Source organism: Grammomys surdaster, unplaced genomic scaffold, assembly GCF_004785775.1.
Source record: "Grammomys surdaster isolate TR1022 unplaced genomic scaffold, NIH_TR_1.0 367, whole genome shotgun sequence".
NCBI lineage: Eukaryota > Metazoa > Chordata > Mammalia > Rodentia > Muridae > Grammomys > Grammomys surdaster.
In genome coordinates, this window is record NW_021604786.1 from 3661537 (window position 1) to 3684385 (window position 22849).

General features: G+C 45.0%; 1 protein-coding gene across 1 annotated transcript in view; it reads right to left on the reverse strand.

Moving 5' to 3' along the window:
* Ank3 (ankyrin 3) overlaps positions 1 to 22849 on the reverse strand; it is a 316865-nt gene that overhangs the window by 115072 nt on the left and 178944 nt on the right. Inside the window, exons 15-22 of the mRNA XM_028780242.1 lie at positions 22115 to 22213; positions 21715 to 21813; positions 12101 to 12298; positions 11059 to 11157; positions 6546 to 6644; positions 6359 to 6457; positions 5578 to 5673; positions 72 to 144 (exon numbers count right to left, since the gene is read on the reverse strand). Coding sequence (XP_028636075.1) covers positions 72 to 144; positions 5578 to 5673; positions 6359 to 6457; positions 6546 to 6644; positions 11059 to 11157; positions 12101 to 12298; positions 21715 to 21813; positions 22115 to 22213 — 862 coding nt within the window. The remainder of the gene's footprint in view (positions 1 to 71; positions 145 to 5577; positions 5674 to 6358; positions 6458 to 6545; positions 6645 to 11058; positions 11158 to 12100; positions 12299 to 21714; positions 21814 to 22114; positions 22214 to 22849) is intronic.

Below are 22849 nucleotides of genomic sequence, written 5' to 3' on the forward strand. Positions count from 1 at the left end.
GACTTTCTTCAGGAAGCAACGGAGCCATGGTCACTCATCACCATGGCAACCCCCCGAGGGCATTGCCTTACCTTCATCGTCCGACATATCGAGGACTTCATTCATTGTTTCTGGGACATTCATTTTGTGCTTCTCCGTAATGGTCTGGGGAAAACAACAACAACAACAAAAAGCAGTTGCTTCAGAGTGAAAGGACATTTTAAGGAGACTAATCATTTCTTTCCAAATTGATCGATGGATTGCTATCCTATGGGACTTCGGGATGGAGAACTTAGAAGGCTTTATACACAACATGCATCTCTCTTGAGCAGCACGGGGTGGGAAGTCCTCAGAAATGCCCTTCTGATTAGTACAAGGTGGAAAGATTCTAGGGGCAAGGCTAACAAGGCTTTTCTGAGGACGAGAGGAAAGCATTGCTGTGCTTATCCATGCCAGAAGAATCAGGTATCACATCCCATCAGGATCATGGGAGAAGGTACCCCAAAAGAACAGCAAGGGATTTGTCACTATCCCTGGTGCCAAGCCTGTCACTTCTTTTGGTTTCTCTACTATGTGTCCACTCCATATGTATCCATAGGATACAGCAAAAATACTAAAGCGATATAAGTTATGTATATTTTATAATCATATTTATCAAAAACATTTTAGAGGCAATGTGTTTGGAGGATCATTTTAGCTTCCAAAAATCTTCATCAAGTCTGGCGTGGTACTGGGCGAGTGCCTTTCTGACTCTAGTTTACTAATTGGTGACTTTCTAACTTTATAATCTACGTCCCTTCAAAAGATAGCATCTGGCCTGGCGGTGGTGGCGCACGCCTTTAATCCTAGCACTTGGGAGGCAGAGGCAGGCGGATTTCTGAGTTCGAGGCCAGCCTGGTCTACACAGTGAGTTCCAGGACAGCCAGGGCTACACAGAGAAACCCTGTCTCAAAAAACCAGAAAAAAAAAAAAACAGAATTATAAAAAAAAAAAAAAAAATGGCATATGTTTTTTTTGTGTTTTTTTAAAAAAGCTGAAAACAGGGGCTCGAGAGATGCCTCAGTGCTTAAGAGAACTTGCTCCTCTAGCAAAGGCCCTGGGGTTAGGCCCCCAGTACCCAAATGGCAGCTCACAACACTCTAACTCCAGTTCTAGGGCATCAGAAGCCCTCGTCTGACTGGTGCACAGATATGCATTCAAGCAAAGCATCTATATACACACAGACAGAATAAACATAACTAAGAAGCGTCCAGACGTTGAAACTAAGAAAGGCTATCAATTCAGTTTCTTATTGATAATTTCTTTTTTTGGTAAATGACACCCTGATGCTCAATTGTTATGTGGAAATAAAACATTTTTGTGCCTCTCTCAGTACACAGTACTGAAACTGATCACATCTTTAACTTTCAGTTAGTTTTACAGGCTCTAAAATTGTACAGAAAATCCCTATATACCCCATACTAAGTCTCTCATCATGGTAACGTCGGTTAGTACAGAGCATTCGTCATTGCACACTAACATCAAGGCGTCATTATCGAAGTTTGGGTTACAACGGCATTTCCGTGACTTTGGTCCCACACTGAGCACATTCCACGTAGTCAAAATGGCTCTCGTGGCTATCCTCGGCTGTTAGGAGTCTCAATCTTTCTTTGGCATGGAGGACCTTGAGGGTCCTGAGCTGTATCAGTCAGTTGTTTAAAGAGCCATCTGCCTCCTGTTTTCCTTTGTGATTACTCTGGAGAAGGCAGGCTGTGGAGGCGACGCTCCCTTTCTTGGTCACCATCCAGTATCATATCGTAACAAACATGGCTCTTTACCTTCTGGCTGAGGCAGTGTTCGTGGGCTTTCCCCCTGTACCCTGGCTCTCTCTGTTCTCCTTGCTTAAGTGCTGCTCTCACGTGTTTGGGTTTTGGAACACACCACCTCAGCTCATATTTGGGCTGTAGGGAATTAGGTTCAGTGCTTCCTTGAGAGGGAAGGATTTTCACAAGTTTTTTTGGAATCCTTTGCCGGGGGAGAATTTGCCCCTGCCACATGTCTGAGGGTTGAACACAGTCCCTGAGGCAGTGTTCTGATGATGAACCGCATGCCCTGTATACTTTCTGTAACTCTCTTCCCTTAGTAGCCCGTACATTCTTTCCCACATACTCAGTTGTTGGCTCACACCAGTATGGGCTTTGAAAGATTTGCTTCCTATCTTAAACCATGCACTAATACTCTGTGATTTAGTTTTAGTCAAAGTGTTCCAGCCTTGGCCACCCTGAACTTTTTCTATTGATTTGTGTGTGACTCCCTGACCCCCTTTCATTGTATTCACGTAGGTCATTTAACTTTGGTAGTGTTGGCAGTGCATGTTCCTGCTGTGGTGGTTAGTTTTTCATCAGCTTGACACAAACTAGAGTCACCTGGAAAGAGACAACCTCAACTGGCAAGTTACTCCTATCAGATTGGCCTGTAGTTAGGGGTGTGTGTGTGTGGGGGGGGAAATTCTCTTGATCAGTGAGTGATGAGGGAGGGACTCAGCTCACTGGGGATGATGCCACTCCTGGGCAGGTGGCTCTGGTTTGTACAAAGATACTTGTAACTGAGCAAGCCATGGGGAATGGGCCAGTAAGTGGTGCTCCGTGGCCTGTGTTTCAGTTCCTGCCTCTGGGTTCCTGTTGCAACTTCCTGTCCTGGCTTTTCTCAGTGACGGAGTGTAACCTGTCCACATTATAGGAATAACCTATAAGCTAAGATGACTGTCTCAAAAGTTGCCTCCGGTCTGTGTTTTCTCACAGCATCAGAGAGCAAACTGAAACACTTACTTCGGGGCAACAGAAGACATTCCAGGCCCACCTTGGCATTCCTACTCTCGTCTTCTATCCATCTATTTCTCAGGAATCCTGCCTCCTTTAAGCCGAGCAAGGTGTAAGCAACTGATACCTGGATGCTCGTCATGCCCTGATGGTGGCTTCCAGAGATACTGAGTATTTCAAGCAGCATAATCAAGAGAAATACAATTTCAAGGCCATTAAAGGAGGAACCATCTCTCCTGAAGCTTTGCTTCTGCTGCTTGGTTCCTCGGGCTGCTACGACAACAGAGGCACTTAGTATCTTTCTTTCTCAGGATTGCTACATGGTACACTTTCCCTGTGTGGGAGACTCTGTTGATAGAAACAATGGCTGCAGAGGCCACAGTAACTTTCTGGACCAAGATGCCAAGCATGGAGACTGAGCTATGCCATTTAAGATTATAGACACCAAACAAAATCACACCCTCCCATCTCAGGGAATTTATATTCCTTATACATTATAGATGCTTGTAAGCACTAGAGCAGAGCTGAGAAGGTGGTGTCTGAGTTTGCAATAAAGTTCCAAGTACCAGAAGGTTAGACTAATTCCCCAGGACTGGCTTCTCTGCTGGCCACCTTGAGCACTTACAGTTTGTATGGAGGCTACATTGGCTTCCCGGGGCAGTTTGGACCTTGCTTTTAGCAAGAATTATCTTCTGCCAACCAAGCTTAGAGATGACACACAAGGGAAGTGGCTCTGCTTCCACAGACTCTGGTGGGGGCCTGAGCCTTCCCCAAAGCTGCAGCGCTGTCCTCTTGTTCTGTAACTCTAGGCTGGTGTTGTTGCGATGGATTGAGAATCCAGTTAAGAGCCTTGTGGGTGCTTTACCAACCAAGATACGTGGTCAACTTCTAGTTTAGCTGCAGGTGTATGTGTGTGCATGCATGAGCATATATGTGTGTGCATGTGTGTGTGCATGTGTATGCATGTGTGTGTGCATGTGTGTGTGTGTGTGCATACACATGAGTGAACAGGTGGCTGTGGAAGCCAGAAGAGGTCACTGATTACCCTGAAGCCAAAATTACAATATATTGGGAGCCACCAGTATAGGTGCTGGGAACTGAACCCTGATCCTCTGGAAGAACAGTTGGGGTACCTAACTGCTGAGCCACCCCTCTAGCACAAAGCTTTCAGTTTTACCTCACAGGAACATTGTGAAATCGCCGAATGGCTGAGAAACTCAATTATGACTTATATTTTGAACTATTAGACAAGTGTCCTCTTAATATTAAAAAAGCAATCCGATGTATTCATTATAATGACTCAAATATTTGTAGCATCGTGCTACTTGGCTACTGTTAAACAGCTGGCTTTCCTCCTTCCTTTGTCCTCTAGAAAGAGCTACATGGGAAATCTAGACCATGGAGGCTAGAAAACATTATACGTGTAGCCTTTCTCTAAAACTTTAATAATAGCCAGGCATGATGGAGGGCATCTTCACTCTGGAGACAGAACCAGGCTAATCTCGGTGAGTTTGATGGTAGCCTGCTCTACACAGCATGACTGTCTCAAAACAAAACAAATAACAACAACAACAAAATCCAGAAGAACTTCATAACAGATTGTGGATTTTAAAAGCTGTATAAATTGCTAAGTACAATTTTTCTCCCAAACTTTATGGTGATGATAGAAATAGACCCTGGTTAGTGAGCATCTTCTGTCTTTTAAGTCACACAGCTTCTTCTCCTCAGCAGATTTATCTTCTGGTTTTTGAAACCTGTGAACTGCCATATAACTCAGCCGGCACATAGCTGCGGACAGCCTGAGCCCACGGTTTCCTATAGAAAGTGCTGCATATATGATGAAAGCTATGCACAGTAGCTATGTCTTCCTTCAGACTGGGAGGTGGCAAAAGGGAAATGATGACATCACCCTCAAATTCCACTGTCCTCATGTCTCTTAATCCTAAAGACACTAGACAGGGTTAAAATGATTTGAAGGCTCTCTCTCTCTCTCCCTCTCCCTCTCTCTCTCTCTCTCTCTCTCTCTTTCTCTCTCTCTCTCTCTCTCCCTCCCTCCCTCCCTCCCTGTGTGTCTGTGTGGGGGGGTGATAGACGGGGATGATAGCTCAGTGTGGAAAGACACTTGCTGCCAAGCCTGGTGGGTGACCTGAGTTCAATTCCCAGAACCAATTCCTGGTAGGAAGAGAGAACTGACTCTGCCAGTTATCCTCTGACTTTCACACCCACACCATGGCACGTGTGTACCCCCAACACACACAACGAAATATAGCAAGGTTTCTTAAAATGACTCTAGTGGAACAGAGTCATCTGGTAAATTAGGGTCTCATACGAGGCCTTCAAAGTCTTTACAATACCAAGATAGAACATGGAATCGAAAACTCTTTATCCACTTACATAACTATTTTTTTCCTAAGCTTTATTACTTATTTATGTGTCTGTGTCTATGTGTATGAGCACATGTGAGTGCAGTGCCCATTGAGGCCAGAAGAGGGTGATAGACCCTTTGGAGCTGGAGTTAATGTCAATTGTGCAGGACCTGAGGCAGGTGCTGGGTTTCTTCAGCTCCATAAGCAACTTTCACAGATTATATATAGATATAGATATACATATGCATATGCATATATACATATACACATTCAGCATTTCAAATTTTGTTCATGTCAAACATTATGGGTTTGCTACATTGACAGCATTTAAAAAACATGGTACTTAGTCTACAAATAGAGGAAGAAGGAACATTCTAGAAAAGCCCAGGGAAACCTGGCATTCAGAGTAAGAAAGTCCAACATCCATTACTCACAGTGGTGGTCATAATTTCCTCTGTCACGACCTTCAGTGTGTCAACCACCGAGATGTAGCCAAGGCGCCGGGCGATGGCCAGGGCTGTGTTCCCGTTCTGGAAGGCAGGGAAATGTGGACAAGGTCACACAGCCTGTCACCAGGGCAAGGCCGGTCTCACATTGTACCAACCCAACTAGTATATGCAAAAGTGTAAATGTTGCAATTTTATAGTTTGGATCCCAAATGTCGCAAAGGCTGTATGTTCAAAGACCCTGCTGCTACTGGCAGGCTGGGACTGGTGTTTGTGTGGAATGTCACTAGGGGAGTGTCCTTGTAGAGTGTACTGGGATTCCAGTCTCCTCCTGCCTTGCTTACTTTCTGGTGGCTGTGATATGAACTTCAGTAAGCAGTCCCTGCCCTAATGACCAAACTCCCTGCAGACTCATGGGGTCAAGTGATATGGACAAACACCTGAGCAACTGTCAGCCAAAGAAAGACTTCCTGTCTATTAAGTTGCTTGCCTCGGATATTTTGTTATAGTGACAGAAAGACAGCTAATAGAAAGATTCTGTAAAAGCCCAGTTCACTTGTTCCTACCGGTCTATGTCTGGGCAGCTACATGTGATTCTAGGGCAGAGAGTCTATGTGAACAGTCAGTGAGACGTACATACTCTTTTCCTTGAAGGCTCTATGTAACTTATCTAAGATAATAGAAAAGCAACTGGCGTGGGACCCAAATGTGGGAGGACTTCAGAGTCCCTCTGTGTCCTCTGTTCCCACTGTGCTGGACCACAGCTCACCACAGTGAGTTCATTGGGGGAGGCATTGTTCTGGAGCAAGACGTTGATGATATGCGTGTGGCCCTGCTGAGCTGCCTGGTGCAGCGGTGTGTATCCATTCTGTAGAAGAACAAACAGAGAGATACCATGTACTTTCTTGAATACAGAACCAAGGGCTTTGCTGGGGAGGAAGGGGGAGGGTGCCTACCTTTGTCTTGGCGTTAACTTTGGCGGAATGCTGCAGCAGAAAATTGACTATTTTGATGTTTCCATAGTGACAGCCCACGTGGAGCGGGGTGTAGCCCATCTGTAATTACATTTCAGGGGGGAAAAAAAAGAAACATTGTAAGTATACTTTTAGTAACAGCTATGCTGAACGGAAGTAAAAGTATTATTTAACTTTCCTTTTGAACTGGAAAATAGATTAAAAAAAAAAAAACCTCTTCTCCATTAAAAAAAAAAAAAAGCCCTTTGCACAGGTAGTCTTAATATATCTGGTTGAACATAAAAACGGGTATGGTAACTCCCCCTCTTACATCCGCTCTTCCCTCTCTGCATAGAGCTGTTCGGGACAGGAAGGTAAGATGGACCAATCAGCAGCCCAGACAGGTGGATTCGGTAACTGACTGGGGAGGTCAGAGAGTGTTATATGGACAGATTGGGTTAGCGTTGATTGAATACTCTGTTCTCTAACAAAATGGCTAAGTGACAAGCTTGCGGGGTGGGGTTGGGGTGGGAAGGGGGAGAGGCACATCCCTTTAATCTCAGGACCCCAGAGGCAGAGTTCCAGGCCAGCCAGGTCTGCATAGTGAGACATCAAGGAAAAACAAAACAAAACCAACCAAGCAACCAAAAAAAAAATACAAAAACAAAAGCAAAAACAAAACAACCCCCCCCCAAAAAAAACAACCAACCAACCAAACAAACAAAAAAAATCCAAAACCAAAACCAGCCTACCACAGACAGGCAGAGGCATAGGACCAGTCAAGCTGAGGTGCCAGTGTGAGTTCTGGTTGTCCAAGTAGGAACTTGAACCTGGTACAGTTGCTCAAGTTAAAGCAAATCTACCTACTTCCTCCCAGAGCGTGGCCGTTGTTTCAAACCCAGTGACTGACACAAAGCAACCAATTCTTTCACAGACTGACAACCAATGACTCTCAAGGACTGTCGATTCAGTCTCTCTCTCTCTTTCTCTCTCTCTCTCTCTCTCTCTTTCTCTCCCTCTCTCTCTCCCCCTCACCTGTCTATTCTTCTCTCTAAAACTATATATAGACATACATATAATTTAAATTATTATTATTTCAAAAGTAGTGACACTGGAGATGGGAGATGGCTCAGTCAATAAAGTAGTTGCTCTGTAAACAGGAGAACTTAAATGTAATCCCCTCCAGAATGTGCAACACACACACACACACACACCAGGCTACACATATACACACCACATACACACCACACACACACACACACACACACACCAGGCTACACATACACACACACACACCAGACTACACATATACACAACACACACACACCACACACACACACACCAGACTACACATGCATACACACACACATCACATATACACAGCACACACACACATTTCACTAATATAAATATTAAAATTAAAATGTTCTTCAAGTATTTCACATGCAACATAACAGCCCCATGGGCTCTTGTGTCAAATGTAGTAGGTTGTGAGACTGAATATTTAAATACTCCATTTTAATGTACAGTTTCCCACCTCGAACGGGGTAAAATGCGAAGTTGTTATAATGGACTGATGGGCTTAGGTGACTGTGGTCCTTCTCTGTGCCCCTTCCTGTCTAGGAACTGAAGTCACCTCTCCTATCCTGTCCTCTGAGACAGTAGTCTTCCTGCTGTCCCAAATCATCTGTTTAAAAACAGGTGTGCGTCAGGGCTGGAGAGATGGCTCACCAGGTTTGAATGGTGGTACCACGCCTGACGGCCTGAGCCGATGACAGGAGAGAGCTGACTTCCAAAAGCCTTCTTCTGTCTACTCGTGTACTGTGGCATATATCCCACACTCAGACATCACATGCACATTGATAAATACTTTTGCAGCTGTGTGCACAGCCAAGAAGAGTTCCCTCGTCCTCATAGAAATGGGAGTCTCTGGATCACAGCGTTCCCAGACACAACGGCACTGTGCAAAGATGGGCCTAGCATCACACAGCTTGAGAGAGTCTTTCCAGCTAGCAGTAAGCAGCTTTGGAGAGGGCTGGGTGCACCGTGTTCGCCCCTTATCATCATCCCGAACACATCGCAGGTGCCCAGCAAATATTTTTAAATCTTTGGCAAATGAGGGATTGGAAAGAGGGACGCAATCGAGGGCTGACTGTCATATTTGTGGACTGGACAGATAGAATTGTGTAAGGAGAAGTGTCTGTCAGAGAATTGTGTAAGGAGAAGTGTCTGTCATCGTGCTTGCGATCTCAGGGCTGCGGGGGAGGGACAGATGAATTCTGAGAAGCTGCTGGCCAGCCAACCCAGCTGAAATGGCAAGCTTTCTCAAAAACCAAATAAGGTGGGGTGGGGGTGGGGAATGATTGAGAAGATTCCTGACAGTTTCCTCTGGCCTCAGTGCACACATACAGGCACGCACACCAACATGTAGGCATACACCACACATGAATACCCCCCCCATACACACACACATGGGCATGCATCAAGAGATGACGGGCTCAGGTGGAAGGCTCTGGGTAGAATCTCTGTGTTACTTCAATCAAGATTTTATTTCTTATCACCATGCACCTTCTGTGTAACATGACCTGATCATAGAATGAAATCCCCACTTTCTCTTCTGCTTAAGATTGGTGGCTCTCCAGGGTTCAGCCATGGGTGTTCTTTGCACTGGGCAGTCTTCTGCAGGGACATCCACCTACAACTACGGCCTCTGCCCTGTCCAAAGACTGTTTGCTAAATCACTATGTATTCACGTGCCTTTGATAGTTCCACAACTAGCTACTTAATAATACTTCGTGTTACTAGAGGGGCTACTTCAGTGGTAGTGTGTTTGTCTAGTGCCTAGGAGGCACTGGGTTTGATTCCCAGTATGTCAAAATCAAACAAACAAAGGAATAAGTAGATAAATAAATGAGGAATAAATAAATAAAAGAATGTTATTAGATAACACAGTTCATAAAGATCCATAGAATACTGAAAAAATATTTTTATAATACATTTATTCGTGTGTATGTGTGCATGTCTGTGTATGTATGTATATACAAGTGTATGTGTGTGTATGCGCATGTGTATATATGTGCATGTATATGTGTGTATGTGTGTGTATATGTATGTATATGTATGTGTGTGTATCTGCATGTATGTGTCTGTATATGTGTATGTATCTATATGTATGTGTGTCTGTATATGTGTATGTATCTATATGTATGTGTGTCTGTATATGTGTGTGTATGTATATGGATGTGTATGTGTGTGTATGTATGTCTGTGTATGAGTATGTATGTGTGTATGTATATATGTGTATATGTGTATGTGTGTATGAGTATGTACATGTGTCTGTATATATGTGTATATGTGTACGTGTGTATGAGTATGTATGTGTATATGTATATATGTGTATATGTATGTATGTGTGTATGTGTGTATATGAGTATGTATGTATATATGTGTGTGTATGTATGTCTGCGTATGAGTATGTATGTGTGTGTATGTGTGTGTGTGCCCCGTGTACAGGGAAGTGAGCTGCTCCTGCCTCAAACCTCCCCCCAGTTATCTTCAGAACTAATCCACATCATGTACAGTGATGTCTATATGTACAACCTGACATTTAACAGGCATTCATGTCTTTGAAACAGAGTTTCACATGCTGAAAACTCAGCATGGAATTCACTGTAGCATAGGCTACCCTTGAACTTGTGGTAACTCTCCTGCCTCAGCTTACCAAGATCACGGGGAGCCACTGTGTCCAGCTCAGGATTCTTTCCCTGTAATAAACTGATTCATACCAGGGAAGAACAGTGCTGGTGCACACCTTTAATTCCAGCCTTCTGGAAGGAGAGGCAGGTGGCTCTCTGTGAGTTTGAGGCCAGCCAGGTCTATGTAGTGAGTTTCAGGTAGTCAGTACTATATACAAGGAGACCCTGTCTCCAATGTTCAGAGGAAAGGAACAGGTAGGAAATGTATCTCTTACAGTTACACAGACTATGCATGTTCTTATCGGTACTTGCACGGTGGCGTTGCATACAATTTGCCAGCACTGCATTTCTTTTTGGAAGAGGTATTTTATCAGAAGGAGAGGGAGGAGATAAAAAGGAGAAAAATCACAGGTCAACTGCATAGACAATAAGGGATTTATGAGGTAAACAACAATAGGGTATTCTTTCATCTCTCGCTAATTGCATAGGATAAACTTCAATCGCCATCAATTTTTTTCTTTTCTTTCTTTTTTCTTTTCTTTCTTTCTTTTTTTTCTTTTTTTTTTGGTCACACTGTCCCCAAAGCAGGTATGTGTCAGGATGGCTGGTGATAATAAAAAATATTGACATGCAGTTAAAATATTGAGTTTGGGCCAATAAGGACAGAGCATCTGACCAGAGACTCAAAGAAAAGTGCTGTCCGCGGCTGATGGCATCAGGGCAGTTTTCTGCCTATGCCATGGCGGCAGCCTTCCTACTGAGGCTGGGGTCACGCCAGGGCACTTGATTGGGCTCTTCCCCTGTTGAGAAAGGAGATGTACCTTTGTCTGCACATCCACATGGGCCCCTTGGTTGACAAGGACCTCAGCCACGTTCACTCGGTCTTCTTGAGCAGCCAGGTGGAGTGGAGTGAGGCCACTCTGCAAGAGATTCCAAGGGCGTGGCCGTCAGTCATGGCTAGGGTGAGCGCACGCATGTGGCAATGTCTGAGACTTGGTTTGTGAGTTCTAGGAGAGTAGCTTTGACTCTTAAAAGAAAACCCCACAGAGTAAGGGCATGTGCTACTCTGTATGAGCCCTGCATTAGCCCCGCTGGCCATAGGCTTCATAAAAGTATTTCAGATGTACCCCAGAGTGGCAGGGATGTTCACTACAGACTCGTATTGCTCTAGACTGCGACATTTGATCCATCTGGGCCCCCTTGCCTTCTCATCCGCTTCTTTGTTGTGATATTTTTAAAGCCAAGAGAAGCACTCATACTGTGTTCCCCCAACGACATATGTGGGTGATCACCACTGTACATCAGAGACGCTAAAATCAAAACCACGCTGGGGTTTTAACACATTATCAGCGGGGTTAACTTCAGCAAAAAGTCATTGACAATCATTAAAATACTATATATATCTTATTAATATTAATAACATTAATATTAACATAATATTAAATCTGATCACTTATTGATTACTTATTAATAAATAAATTATAATGATAAATTAATAAAATCAATTTAGTTAATTAATCTAATTAACTTAAGATTAATGCATAATATTACAATACTATGTTAATAATATAGTGCTACATCATGGTAATGTTCTTGCTCATCAATGAACTTGTGTGAGTTGGTTCTCTTCATCTATCTTGTGGGTTTGAGGGAATCGAACTCGGGTCATCAGGCTTGTCAACAAATTCCTTAACCTGTTAAGCCATCTTGCTAGCCCTGCATGCATGCATACATACATACATACATACATACATACATTTACATACACACACACACACACACACATATCTATCTCAATTTTCAGACTTTTCTGAGGATTTAATTGCTGTGGTATGTTCTGTAGAAGGATAAGAAGGGAGTCACCTTATTGCTCAGGTTGACATTCGCATTTCTACTCAGGAGCAGTGACACCATGTCCACGTGTCCTTCCTGTGCTGCGAGATGGACGGACGCTATCCCTTGCCGGGTAACCGCGTTTGCATCAGCACCGTACTCCAGCAGGGACGTGGCTATGTCCATCTGGTTCTTCTTGGCGGCGATGTGCAGTGGTGTATAACCATTCTGTCAAAATCAAGCACTCAGTCACGTCTAGCGCCAAGGCAAGATGCATGCAGTGCGTTTTCAGACACCATGCTTCCCTCTCTAGCTGCTCTCTTTAACCGTATGGGAAAACATGATCAAGTAAAGAAACTGTGCCGAACCAAACAGTATCATTAGTGCAGTTCTGCGTGGGGAAAACTGCAATTTAAATGAACAGAGTTGGCATGCCGCTGGTTTCCGGAAAAGACATCTATGAGAGTAGGTGCTCAATAAATGGTACCGTATTTAACTGGGGCTACAGGAGTAAGCCATATGCTATCAAGGGGGCATGTGCAGAGCCAATCAAAACTCCATTCTTCAAATCAGTTTACTATCTGTCTGTTGTGGTTTAAAAGGTGTCCCCCGACCCCCACCCCCAGACCCTGCTCTGGTCAATGGTGTTGGGAACTGGAACCTGTAGGAGATGGTGAGGATGCAGGAGGATTTATCCTCCGAGAAGCCCTCATAGCTGAGGTGGAGGGAGGGGTGTGTGGAGGGAGGGGCCCGTGAAGGGAGGGGCCCGTGGAGGGAGGGGTCTGTGGCGGGAGGGGCTTGTGGAGGGAGGGGTCGGTGGAGGGAGGGGCCCGTGGAGGGAGGGGTCGGTGGAGGGAGGGGCTTGTGGAGGGAGTGGGTTGCAGAGAGAATCAGCTTCTGATGCCACTTTCTCTCTTTGTCCTTCCAATATCTGGACATGGATGACACACAAGACCCTTGCAGGCTGTGAACACCCCGATCGTGGCCTTCCCAGCCTCCAGAACAGTGAGAAGTCCTCTGTTCGTTATCTACATGGTGTCAGAGCAGCCCCCAAAGAATGAAGACACCATGAACTGCCTGCAAGCTGCAATCTTTAATTGTCACAGGAGTTGTTTATTTTGTTTTGTTTTTCTCAAGGATTCCTGATGGTCTGTCTGTCCCTCTCCACTCCATAGCCAGACCTATCATTCTGCAGGTATTGAGAGAGATTATTGTATTGAGAGAAATTATTGTTTCGGGTTTCCCTGGCTTGCCTCACTCCACCAAGAACGCTTTCCCACAGCCTGCCTATGGAGACAGCATGTGGCTGTTGAAAACTCACTTCAAAGGCCACGCCCTCAGGGAACTGCCTCTTTTTGCCTCTAGATTTCTAACACTAGACCACTTTGTCTTTGAGCCCAGTACTGGACATTTAATGACACTCTCTCATTTATATATTTGCCTCTCTTTGCTGCAGTTTGAAGCTATTAAGGGCACAGGCTATCTCCTCGTAGTATGTTTCAAAGTGACAGACAGGAGCTGATTAAAGGAAGAAAGGAGACTCTGCAGCCAGAATTAGATGCTCTAATCCTCTAGGATTTAAAATCTTTGTTGAGAAGAGAAAAACATTTTAAAAGATTATTTTATATGTGATTCTCCCTGGTTGGTTTATCAAATTAATAATAATAATAATAATAATAATAATAATTCACCCTTCCCTCAGTTGGTCCCTGATATTCTGCTGTAGACATGGACCCCTGTTAATTAGTTGGGCCTCAGGGGCCTTGAGAGTTTCACCTGAGAAAGTGCTTTCTGGCACTTTACCATCCACAAGAAAGTCAAGATTGCACTGTGATACCGACGTGAACTTGACCATCGTGAGTGGAAGTGCAGAGTGGAAATGTCACCTCTAGATTTCTCTGACTTGCTAAGCCAGGGCAGAAGGAGGTTTTATATTCCTATTTTTAGCCTTGACCTATGCCACGTGGAAACACCAGCTTACCCCGAGAACCATTTGGCCCTCTGACCAAATGCTCGGACACACCCTTCAGAGACCTATGCCTCCTCCACAGCCCAGAGGAACTGGACTTTGTCCAAGGCTACAGTGTAAGACACAAGGGCAGGAGACAGATCACCACCCGCCATCCCTCCGTAAAAGAGAAAATTCACAAAGCAGCACCAAAAGAGGAAGGAGGATTAGTCAACATGGCTAACGCTAACACTCTGGGTGGGGAAAGACATGGAGAAGTCCTTATCAGGTATCTGCTGTGTTTTTACAGTTTATAGGGGACAGACCATTCAGCTGCGCCTGGGGGTGATACTGCATGCGTGTAAGTCCAGCATTTGGGAAGCTGCGTCCTGCCTGGGCTACTTGGTGAGACTCTGTCTCAAAAACAAACAGCATCAATGAAAGAGAGAGAGAGAGAGAGAGAGAGAGAGAGAGAGAGAGAGAGAGAGAGAGAGAGAGATCACGTGTTAGTCACTTTCTGCCCCCAACCAGGAAAGGGTTTGCTATCCTCTCAGACATGACAATCGTGCTGTCTTCTAACACATCTCACAAATTCTAGGCCCTAAGGAACAATCTAAAAAGCTCTAGCATCTCTGTAACGTGTGTCAAGTCTAGACAAGCTACATATTCTTTATGGTTCTCAGCCATCCTAAAGCTGAGGTCTAGACAAGATACATATCATTCTTTATGGTTCTCAACCTTCCTAAGTCTGAGGCCCTACAATACTGTTATCCATGCTGTAAACCCACCCCCCCAACATAAAATTATTTTCATTGCTACTTTGTGGCTGTAATTTTGCTACAGTTATGACTCGAAATGTAAATATCTCATGTGCAGGATATCTGATGTGCGACCACCAGGGGGCGCTACCCACAGGTTAAAAACCTTGCCTTTAAAGGCTCTTCCTGGCTCCTACTGAGGTAGAAATTACAGGCTAAGATAAGAGAACCAAGAGCATTTCAGAGACTCCGGGGAAATACTTTCAATAAGAGGCAAAGAATTTATCTGGAGACCAAAATAAAATTCGGAGCTTCCTAAGCTCCGTTTTCAGGAAGGCAAAATGGTCCTTGATTCCTACACTCAAGGACGAGATATTAATTATAATCTTTTGAAATGTTTTTTATCTTCTCAAAGAAGATTTAAATCATGCATATGTGTGAGCTTAGGTGCCCACAGAAGCCAGAAGCTGTTCTCGGATCTCTTGGATCTAGAGTTATGAGGGGTTTGAGATTTCTGGTGTGGTTGCTGGGACCCAAACTCTGGCCTCTGTGAGCAGTATGCTTTGAACCCCTGAGGCATCTCTGCAGCCCAATCAAAGCATCATCTCACATCTTTACTTTCTGACACTCTAAAACAAAATATTTGTTTTTATTTTATGTGTATCAGTGTTTTCCTGCGTGCATGTGTACCATGTACATGCCTTGTGTGCCCAAGAGTACAAAATGTTCCTGACTGCTACGCCGTCTCTCAAGCCTCACTTCCTGACATTCTTGTTGAAGATAAAACATCTGTCACGTGAACCTATGCGTATCACACTAAAAACAGTTATCAAAAGCAATAGATGGTATTTAAATCCAAGCTGACAGTCCCCCACTACGCCTGCACACACACACGCACACGCAACACATGCATATTGATATAGAAAGTAAGAAGTATGACTAGTTACTTCAGGCTCAAGCGTTGCTTTCTAATTAGCCTCTTGATTTTGCCGGCAACCAAGCCAAGCTTCTTTCTAGCGTAGCATTCTATCTCTGGAGACAGATTGGGTAAAAATAGATCTTAGCATTCCATTATCCCTTAGCATATGTACTTTTAAGCATCCCAGTTACCTAATGTCATGCATCATGTTTCTAGGATGTGTATAAGGTACCAGCGATTTTGAAACGGGGTGAAGAAGGGCGTGCATAGAGGGTGCAGCTGTGGCACTAATGGCGCCCTCTGAAGCACTGTCTACAGGCATTCAGAAACTGAACTTGTGGGAGTGAAAGCGGTCGAAGCTTTAAGTGTTCTTTTTATTAAAAGAAAAAACGTGCCCAGCTGAAAACTACATTTCCCAGCATGTCTTGCGCCAAAAAGTAGCCAATGAGATATCAAGATCAGGGGTGGGTGGAGCTTCTGGCAAAGCACTGCAGTCCTGTGAACTTCCTGCTACTTTAAAGAGGCAGAAGTGAGCTTTGTGTTTGCTCCCTTGGTGCTGGGGAAAGAATTCAGCTGTTGAAACCACTGTGTGCAGGATTGTTCCCCTAGCAGATAAGCCAGTTTGTAACTGAGATAACTGGTCTGCTCTGGACCAAAGTGTACAGTCTCTGGCTTGCAGTGCTGATCTGAAGAAGGTGTTACAGGGATGTCAGGACATAAACACTAGCCCAGGCAATGTGCCATGATACGGAGGATCAATGTCCCATTAGAAAAGCTGATGCTTAATGGACTGTGGCCTCAGGTTAATGGGACATAACAGTTATTATTCACTGGTCCTGCCCTTCAACTACTGATCAATGAACTTGTAAATGTGGAAACATTCATTCTAGATTTTATTTGATAGATGCAAAGCTAGATATTGACTGCTTATTTTATTATTTTTATTTTATTGAAATAGGTCTTGGGTATTCTAGGCTGGCTTTATACTCCATTATATATCCAAGGGTAGGGAGACCTTGAACTTCTCATTCTCCTGCCTCCGTCTCGTGTGCTGGGATTACAGGTGTGCTTGGTTTATGTGTGCTTGAGATTAAATCCATGGCTGTGTGCATGCTAGACAAACACTCTGCCAATGAGCCCCACCCCAAGTCACTGACTCCTTTATGGACATAAAAAGGAACTAGGCTCATTTCTTTCCATGAATATCATTCTGTAAGTACTGCTACTTCTTGCCTGGTTGGCACTAGTGTGGCAGTCTTATTACCCCCTTGTGAGAACAGCTAGATTATCTACTCCCTGTACATTCACTGCCTATCAAGACCCTGGGGCTACTTAGAGACAGGCCCATGAGCACAAAGACACTGTCTTAGTTACTTCTCTATTGCTGTGAAGAGACACCGTGGTCAGGGCAATTTATGAAAGAAAGCATTGAATTAGGGGCTTGGTTACAGTTTCAGAGAGTTAAGAGACCATGGTCATCGTGGGGTGCGGGGGTGGACGAGGGGGTAGGGCATGACATCAGGCAGGCAAGCAGGCTTGGCACTGGAGCAGTAGCTAAGAGCTTTCATCTTATCAGCAAGTTGGAAGCAGAGAGGGAGAGGGAGAGGGAGAGGGAGAGGGAGAGGGAGAGGGAGAGGTGGGGAGGGAGACATGGAGGGAGAGAGAGAGAGAACGAGAAGAGAGAGACTGGCCATGAGCTTTTGAAACCCCAAAGCCTACCTCCAGTGACACACCTCCTCCAACATAGCCACACCTCCCAAATCTTCCCAAAACAGTTCTACCAGTTAGGAACCAAACATTCAAATATATGAGCCTATGGAAACATTCTCAGTCTACCACAGATAGCAACATGCAACGAAGTGACGGTAGATGGATATTAAATTCCATGACCATTTAGTGAAACACATACAACCAACTTTTCCTACTAAAAGTGGTTTTAAGGGTGACAATCAGCGCATGACGTCAGTTGCACAGTAGTCACCTGTCATTGTCCCCCTCCTCTCTAGAAAGTCCTCATCTTCCTCAGCTGAACGCTGTGTCCGTTCACCCAGCCCTCGTCACTTCTCCATCCATCTCTGAAGACGATGCCGTCGTTCTAAGTGGGTAGTGCATGTTCTCCTGTGATTGGCTGCTTACAGCCAGCCTACAGTCTTTTTGTTTTTTGTTTTTGTTTTTTTTTTGAGACAGGGTTTCTCTGTATAGTCCTGGCTGTCCTGGAACTCACTCTGTAGACCAGGCTGGCCTTGAACTCAGAAATCCACCTGCCTCTGCCTCCCAAGTGCTGGGATTAAAGGCGTGTGCCACCACCGCCAGGCTGTCAGCCTACAATCTTAAGCATCCTCCCTGAAGGTGTGTGTCAGAATCTCTCTCCTTAAAGCGCAATGTGACAGACACGGAAAGACAGGTATCATACATTCTCTCTCACATGCCCAACTACTGGTAGGGACGGAGTGGGGGGAGATGTGCCCTTCCCCCATCCTTGAGCGGGCCTGAGAGACCTTGTTTGCCACAATAGACCAAACAATAGGACTCTGGAGGCATTGCTGGCCTTGGTGCCTCCTTGGCTGCCCTGTAGCCTGGTACACAAGCTGAGAAGAATAAACTGCCTGCTGAGCTTGCCTTGACATCTCTGGCACCGAAATTAAGTGTGGATTCCCCTCACCCCCAGCAGGGTGGATTTCTCTCACCTCCAGCAGGATGGTTTCTGCTCACCCCCAGCCAGCTGAAGCAAGAAGGAACTCTGGGGGTGGGGGTGGGTTATCCCCTTTAAATTAGAAGCTGAACATTAAAGCATTGAGCCTTGATCAGAAACCTTTGTCTTGGCTTCATCTCTTCCCGCCCTCCTGTCCCTTCTTCCATTCCCAGCCTCTCTTTCAGGTGAACCCGGTCGACTGTGGCTGATGGCCCTCAACAGGGAGAGGGAGAGAAAACTGATCCATTGGAAGGAGAATGGAGGGTAACAGTCATGGGTAAGTGACTGGCCAAAGTTTTCTATATATGTATAGCAACTTCACAGTTGTTAAAAACACAGGCCTGTACCTTTAGGACAGATTCCATCGCCTGATCAGACCACACCCCTCTCTGCAGCTCTCTCTAGGACAGAGGGCTAAGAAGGCATTTGTGCTTTGGACCAACTGCAGCCTCCTCCTGATTTATGGCCCTATCCTGTACCTGGGTCCTCTCTGCTCCTCGTCATATACACTGTGCTGAACTATATCACATGATGTAAAGCTTCCTGCTGTCCCCAAAGGGTACTAGAAAGTCAGGTCTTTTCTTTGTTCTTGGGATTGGAGATTTGCTGGGAAAACTGACCTGAAGAAGCTCGTCCAGCCTCCCCTCATCCCTCTCATGGCTGCCCGCCCCCCATCATGAAGTTTCTTTCCTTCCCTCTAAGTCCCCATAGTGTTTATTTCTCCATTTTTACGGTCCTGCCTGTATCTAATGCTCTCTCTTCCACCTTAGGGACCAATCGCTCTTGTTCTCTAACCTCACTGGAGGGAATTATGGATTCGTGCCCAGCTCACTCCCTTCTGTTTATCATGGATGACAACGCCAATACTGGCTATTCCGGTTATTCTGTATAATGTATGCATAATAAAATCACAATAAAAAGACACCTCTTCCGGGTCAGGCATGGTGGAGTATGCCTTAAGTCCCAGTACTCTACAGAGTGAGTTCCAGGACAGCTAGGGATATACAGTGAGACCCTGTCTCCAAACAAGGTCGAGGAGGAGGAGGAAGAGGAAAAAGAGGAGGAGGAGGAGGAGGAAAAGGAGGAAGAAGAGAAGAAACCGCAGCAGCAGCAGCAGTAACAGCAACAACAGTAACAAAAAAACCCAAATGTCCTTTTCTGTACCACCCTCCCCCATTCTCCCATGCACATACACAGTCTATATTTTCTTTACTTGTGCATACAATGATGGATACCAGACTGCCCAACTCTTTGGGCTGTTGACTAATGAGTTCTATGCCTTAATTTTTTTTTTCTTCTAAAACTATTGCTTGTTTTGGTCTAAGAATGGAATTGTGTGTGGAGAAGTCTGAGTGGTTCCGAGAAAAACTCTTAAGAAAACAAGAGAAGGGTCTTATGACCTTAGTTTCTTCAAAAAAAAAAAAAACAAAACAAAACAGAAGTGTTCTTGGAATGTGCTTTTGTGATCCTCCCAGGTAGAGTAGGTCGGAGTTAAGTTAGATTATTCATTAAAATGGGCTATTGTTATTTCTTTATATGTCTCGATGGAAAAATGTGTTTTTGCCGTAAGATGCTGATCCACCACGGGCAACTTATCCTTGTGATAAGAGACTTTACTCATGTGACCTTTAATCCTCAGAATAGAAATTATCTGATGCGCTGAATAAAACTGGCTATTATATGAGGGTTTAGCCTGCCTTATTTTTAAGCTCCACTCCCCAAAGTTCATACTGCCAGTTCTATCGTGAAAAAGGAGGGGTTTTTTGTTTTTTCTTTTTGTTTTTGCAAAAGTATAGCCAAGGTTGACACTCTAGGGGAAAGTATTTAGAATTTAATTTTTGAACAGATTTCACTGAGTAGAGCGGATGACTTAAAAACTTGGGAGGGAGATTCTGAGGATAAGCCTGCACCCATGGGAGAGAAGAGAGGCTATCAGGTAAAGACACTGGGTGCCAAACGTATGATTCTGGCATCTTCATGATGGGGAGAGAGAACCTACTTCTGCAAAATTTATTCTGACTTCCATATGTACACAGAGGGGGAGGAGGGAGAGAAAGAGAGAAAGAGAAAACAAACAAACAAACAACAAAAATCCATGAAAACAATAGCAATTTCTTTCCTAATGGAGGAAGTATCCAGAACATTCTCCTACAGTGCCGCTACCTAGGACAGTCCAGGCTCATCGACCTGCCACGTGATGCACGTGACACAACCCTAAAGAACGCTCAAGGCACAGCTCAAAAGCATGACAGACACCAAAGGGTCCTTGAACCAATAAAACACATTAAAAGAATCAGAAAAAAAGAGTATTAGGTACAGGTTTGTACTGGTTCGGTGTTGTGTCACAGCGGCCCACTCAGCAACCAGGTGTCTTTAAGGACATTAAGGACATTATGACATGCCAGGTCAGAACAGTGGGGCGACACGACAGCTGAATGCACTATACTTAGTGTTTATTTCTCAGAAATCTAAGATGTCCACTGGTCAAAAAATTCCCCAGTAACAAGACTATAACGTAACAGTCCCCTTAGCAGTAATAGAAACTCACATGTGAACCTCTTTAGGCTGTTCTGTGGAACGCAAGGCCGGTGCGGGCAGTGTTTTTCTGACGGAAATGTATCAACGCGGGCTTTTACAAATATTGATAAATCAGGGCTTTTCTGCGCGTGTGCGCATGTGCAGGAGTGTGCACATGCGCATAGTCGTGGGTACGCATGCGCATAGGAGTATGTAGGCCCGAGGCTGATGTCGGGTGTCTTCCTCAACTGCATCTCCACTTTATCTTCTGAGACTTGGGTCTCTCACTGAATCTGCAGCTTGATGATGAGACTAGCCTAGCCGGGCTCCCAGCATTCCCCACCGATCCTGCCGTCTCTGCCTCCGCAGCTCCGGAACTGCGGGTGTGTGTCATTACTCCTGACTTTTTGCATGGACGCTGGGGATCTAGACTCAGGTACTAAAGCTCGTGTAGCAAGCACTTTACCAAGCTCAAATATCTGCTGGGTCTTATGAGTTAGAGCTTTTTATTCCCTTAGGCTTTGTGGATGTTTTCAATCTGGCTGAGGAGTGAGTATTTGAACTCCCTTTCCTCCCCATAATGTCCTGGTGATCCCAAGGAAATCAACGGACAAGTACGTATTTATTGAGCATCTACTTCACCAGGCGACTAAACACCGGAAGGCATATACCTTTCTGGCCATTCTGTCTGTAACTTTTATAAGCCGGGTCTAACCAATGAGGACACTGCACAATTAGCGGGAAGGGATGCTTGTATAGAGACAGATGCATGATACACACTCAGTTCTTAACGCTGTGAGTTACAGATACCTTCGCGGCTGCGTGGGGTGAGGCTCCCTGGTCCAAAAGCAGAAGGGCCACTTTCTGATTATCGTAATGCGCTGCTACATGCAGTGGAGTTAGCCCGCTCTGAAAACACGTGCAGAGACAACAACCAGGGTCAAAAGTGTCTTAGTAGGAGATTCTTAGATTTGGGAAATGGGATTAGGTTGGGTACAACAGACAGTATTATTCACATTCAGGTTCCATTGTATGTGGGCCAGCATTCACCTGAGCCCAGATATTCTTCACTCTAGTGAGACTTCAATATGGCTTAGGTACCGTCAGAGTGGCTGTGGGGGTGGGGGTTGGGGGTGGGGGAAATGGTATTAGCAAGTGCTGGTTTGTTATTGTGGAAGTGGCCTGCTACAGGGGGCTGATGATGTCATACCTTCCCAGAGGCATCGGGAGACGCACTCTTCTGCAGCAGGAGACTTGCGACTTCAAGCTTGCCATATTTTGCCGCCACGTGCAGAGGGGTGAATCCCTTCTGAAGAGGGGAACGTAAAAACATCATGAGTGGAGGTTTACCCAGGGCAGGGCTTTCTCAGGGCTGATGGCTTACTCTAGTGATGAAGATGAGTTACGTGTATGTGTAAGTAAGGTCCAAGGTAGCACATAACGACTGAAGACTTTTCTAGTCCTTAGGGATATGCAGACTCTACCTACCCAGCAGCCTGCAGCCTGCGAGGTCATAGGTGTCTCACGGTAGCTGGGACGGTGACCTAACACAGTTGTAGACCATGGGGTTGTGTAACAGTGTCATAGTGTCTAACATGCAGCCTGTGAGGCCATAGGTGTCTCATGATAGCTGGAACGGTGGCCTGACACAGTTGTAGACCACGGGGTTGTGTAACAGTGTCAAAAGGTTAGACATCTCTGAAGAGAAAGGGAGTATTTTCCTCTCCGCTGACTGAACCACACTGGTCACTCATTTGGATACTAATCAGATGTCTCCCCAAAACAACACTCATAAGCTGGATCTGAAAATTATTCCAGGGCTATTTGGAGGTGTCAGAATGTGAGAAAAATGGCTTCCATGAGACTCATTGCAGTCCTGTGGCGATGTGCTTTGGCAACCCCTCTGTGAGCTCACATCATCAGAGGCCATGTGCCTTTCCCCTTT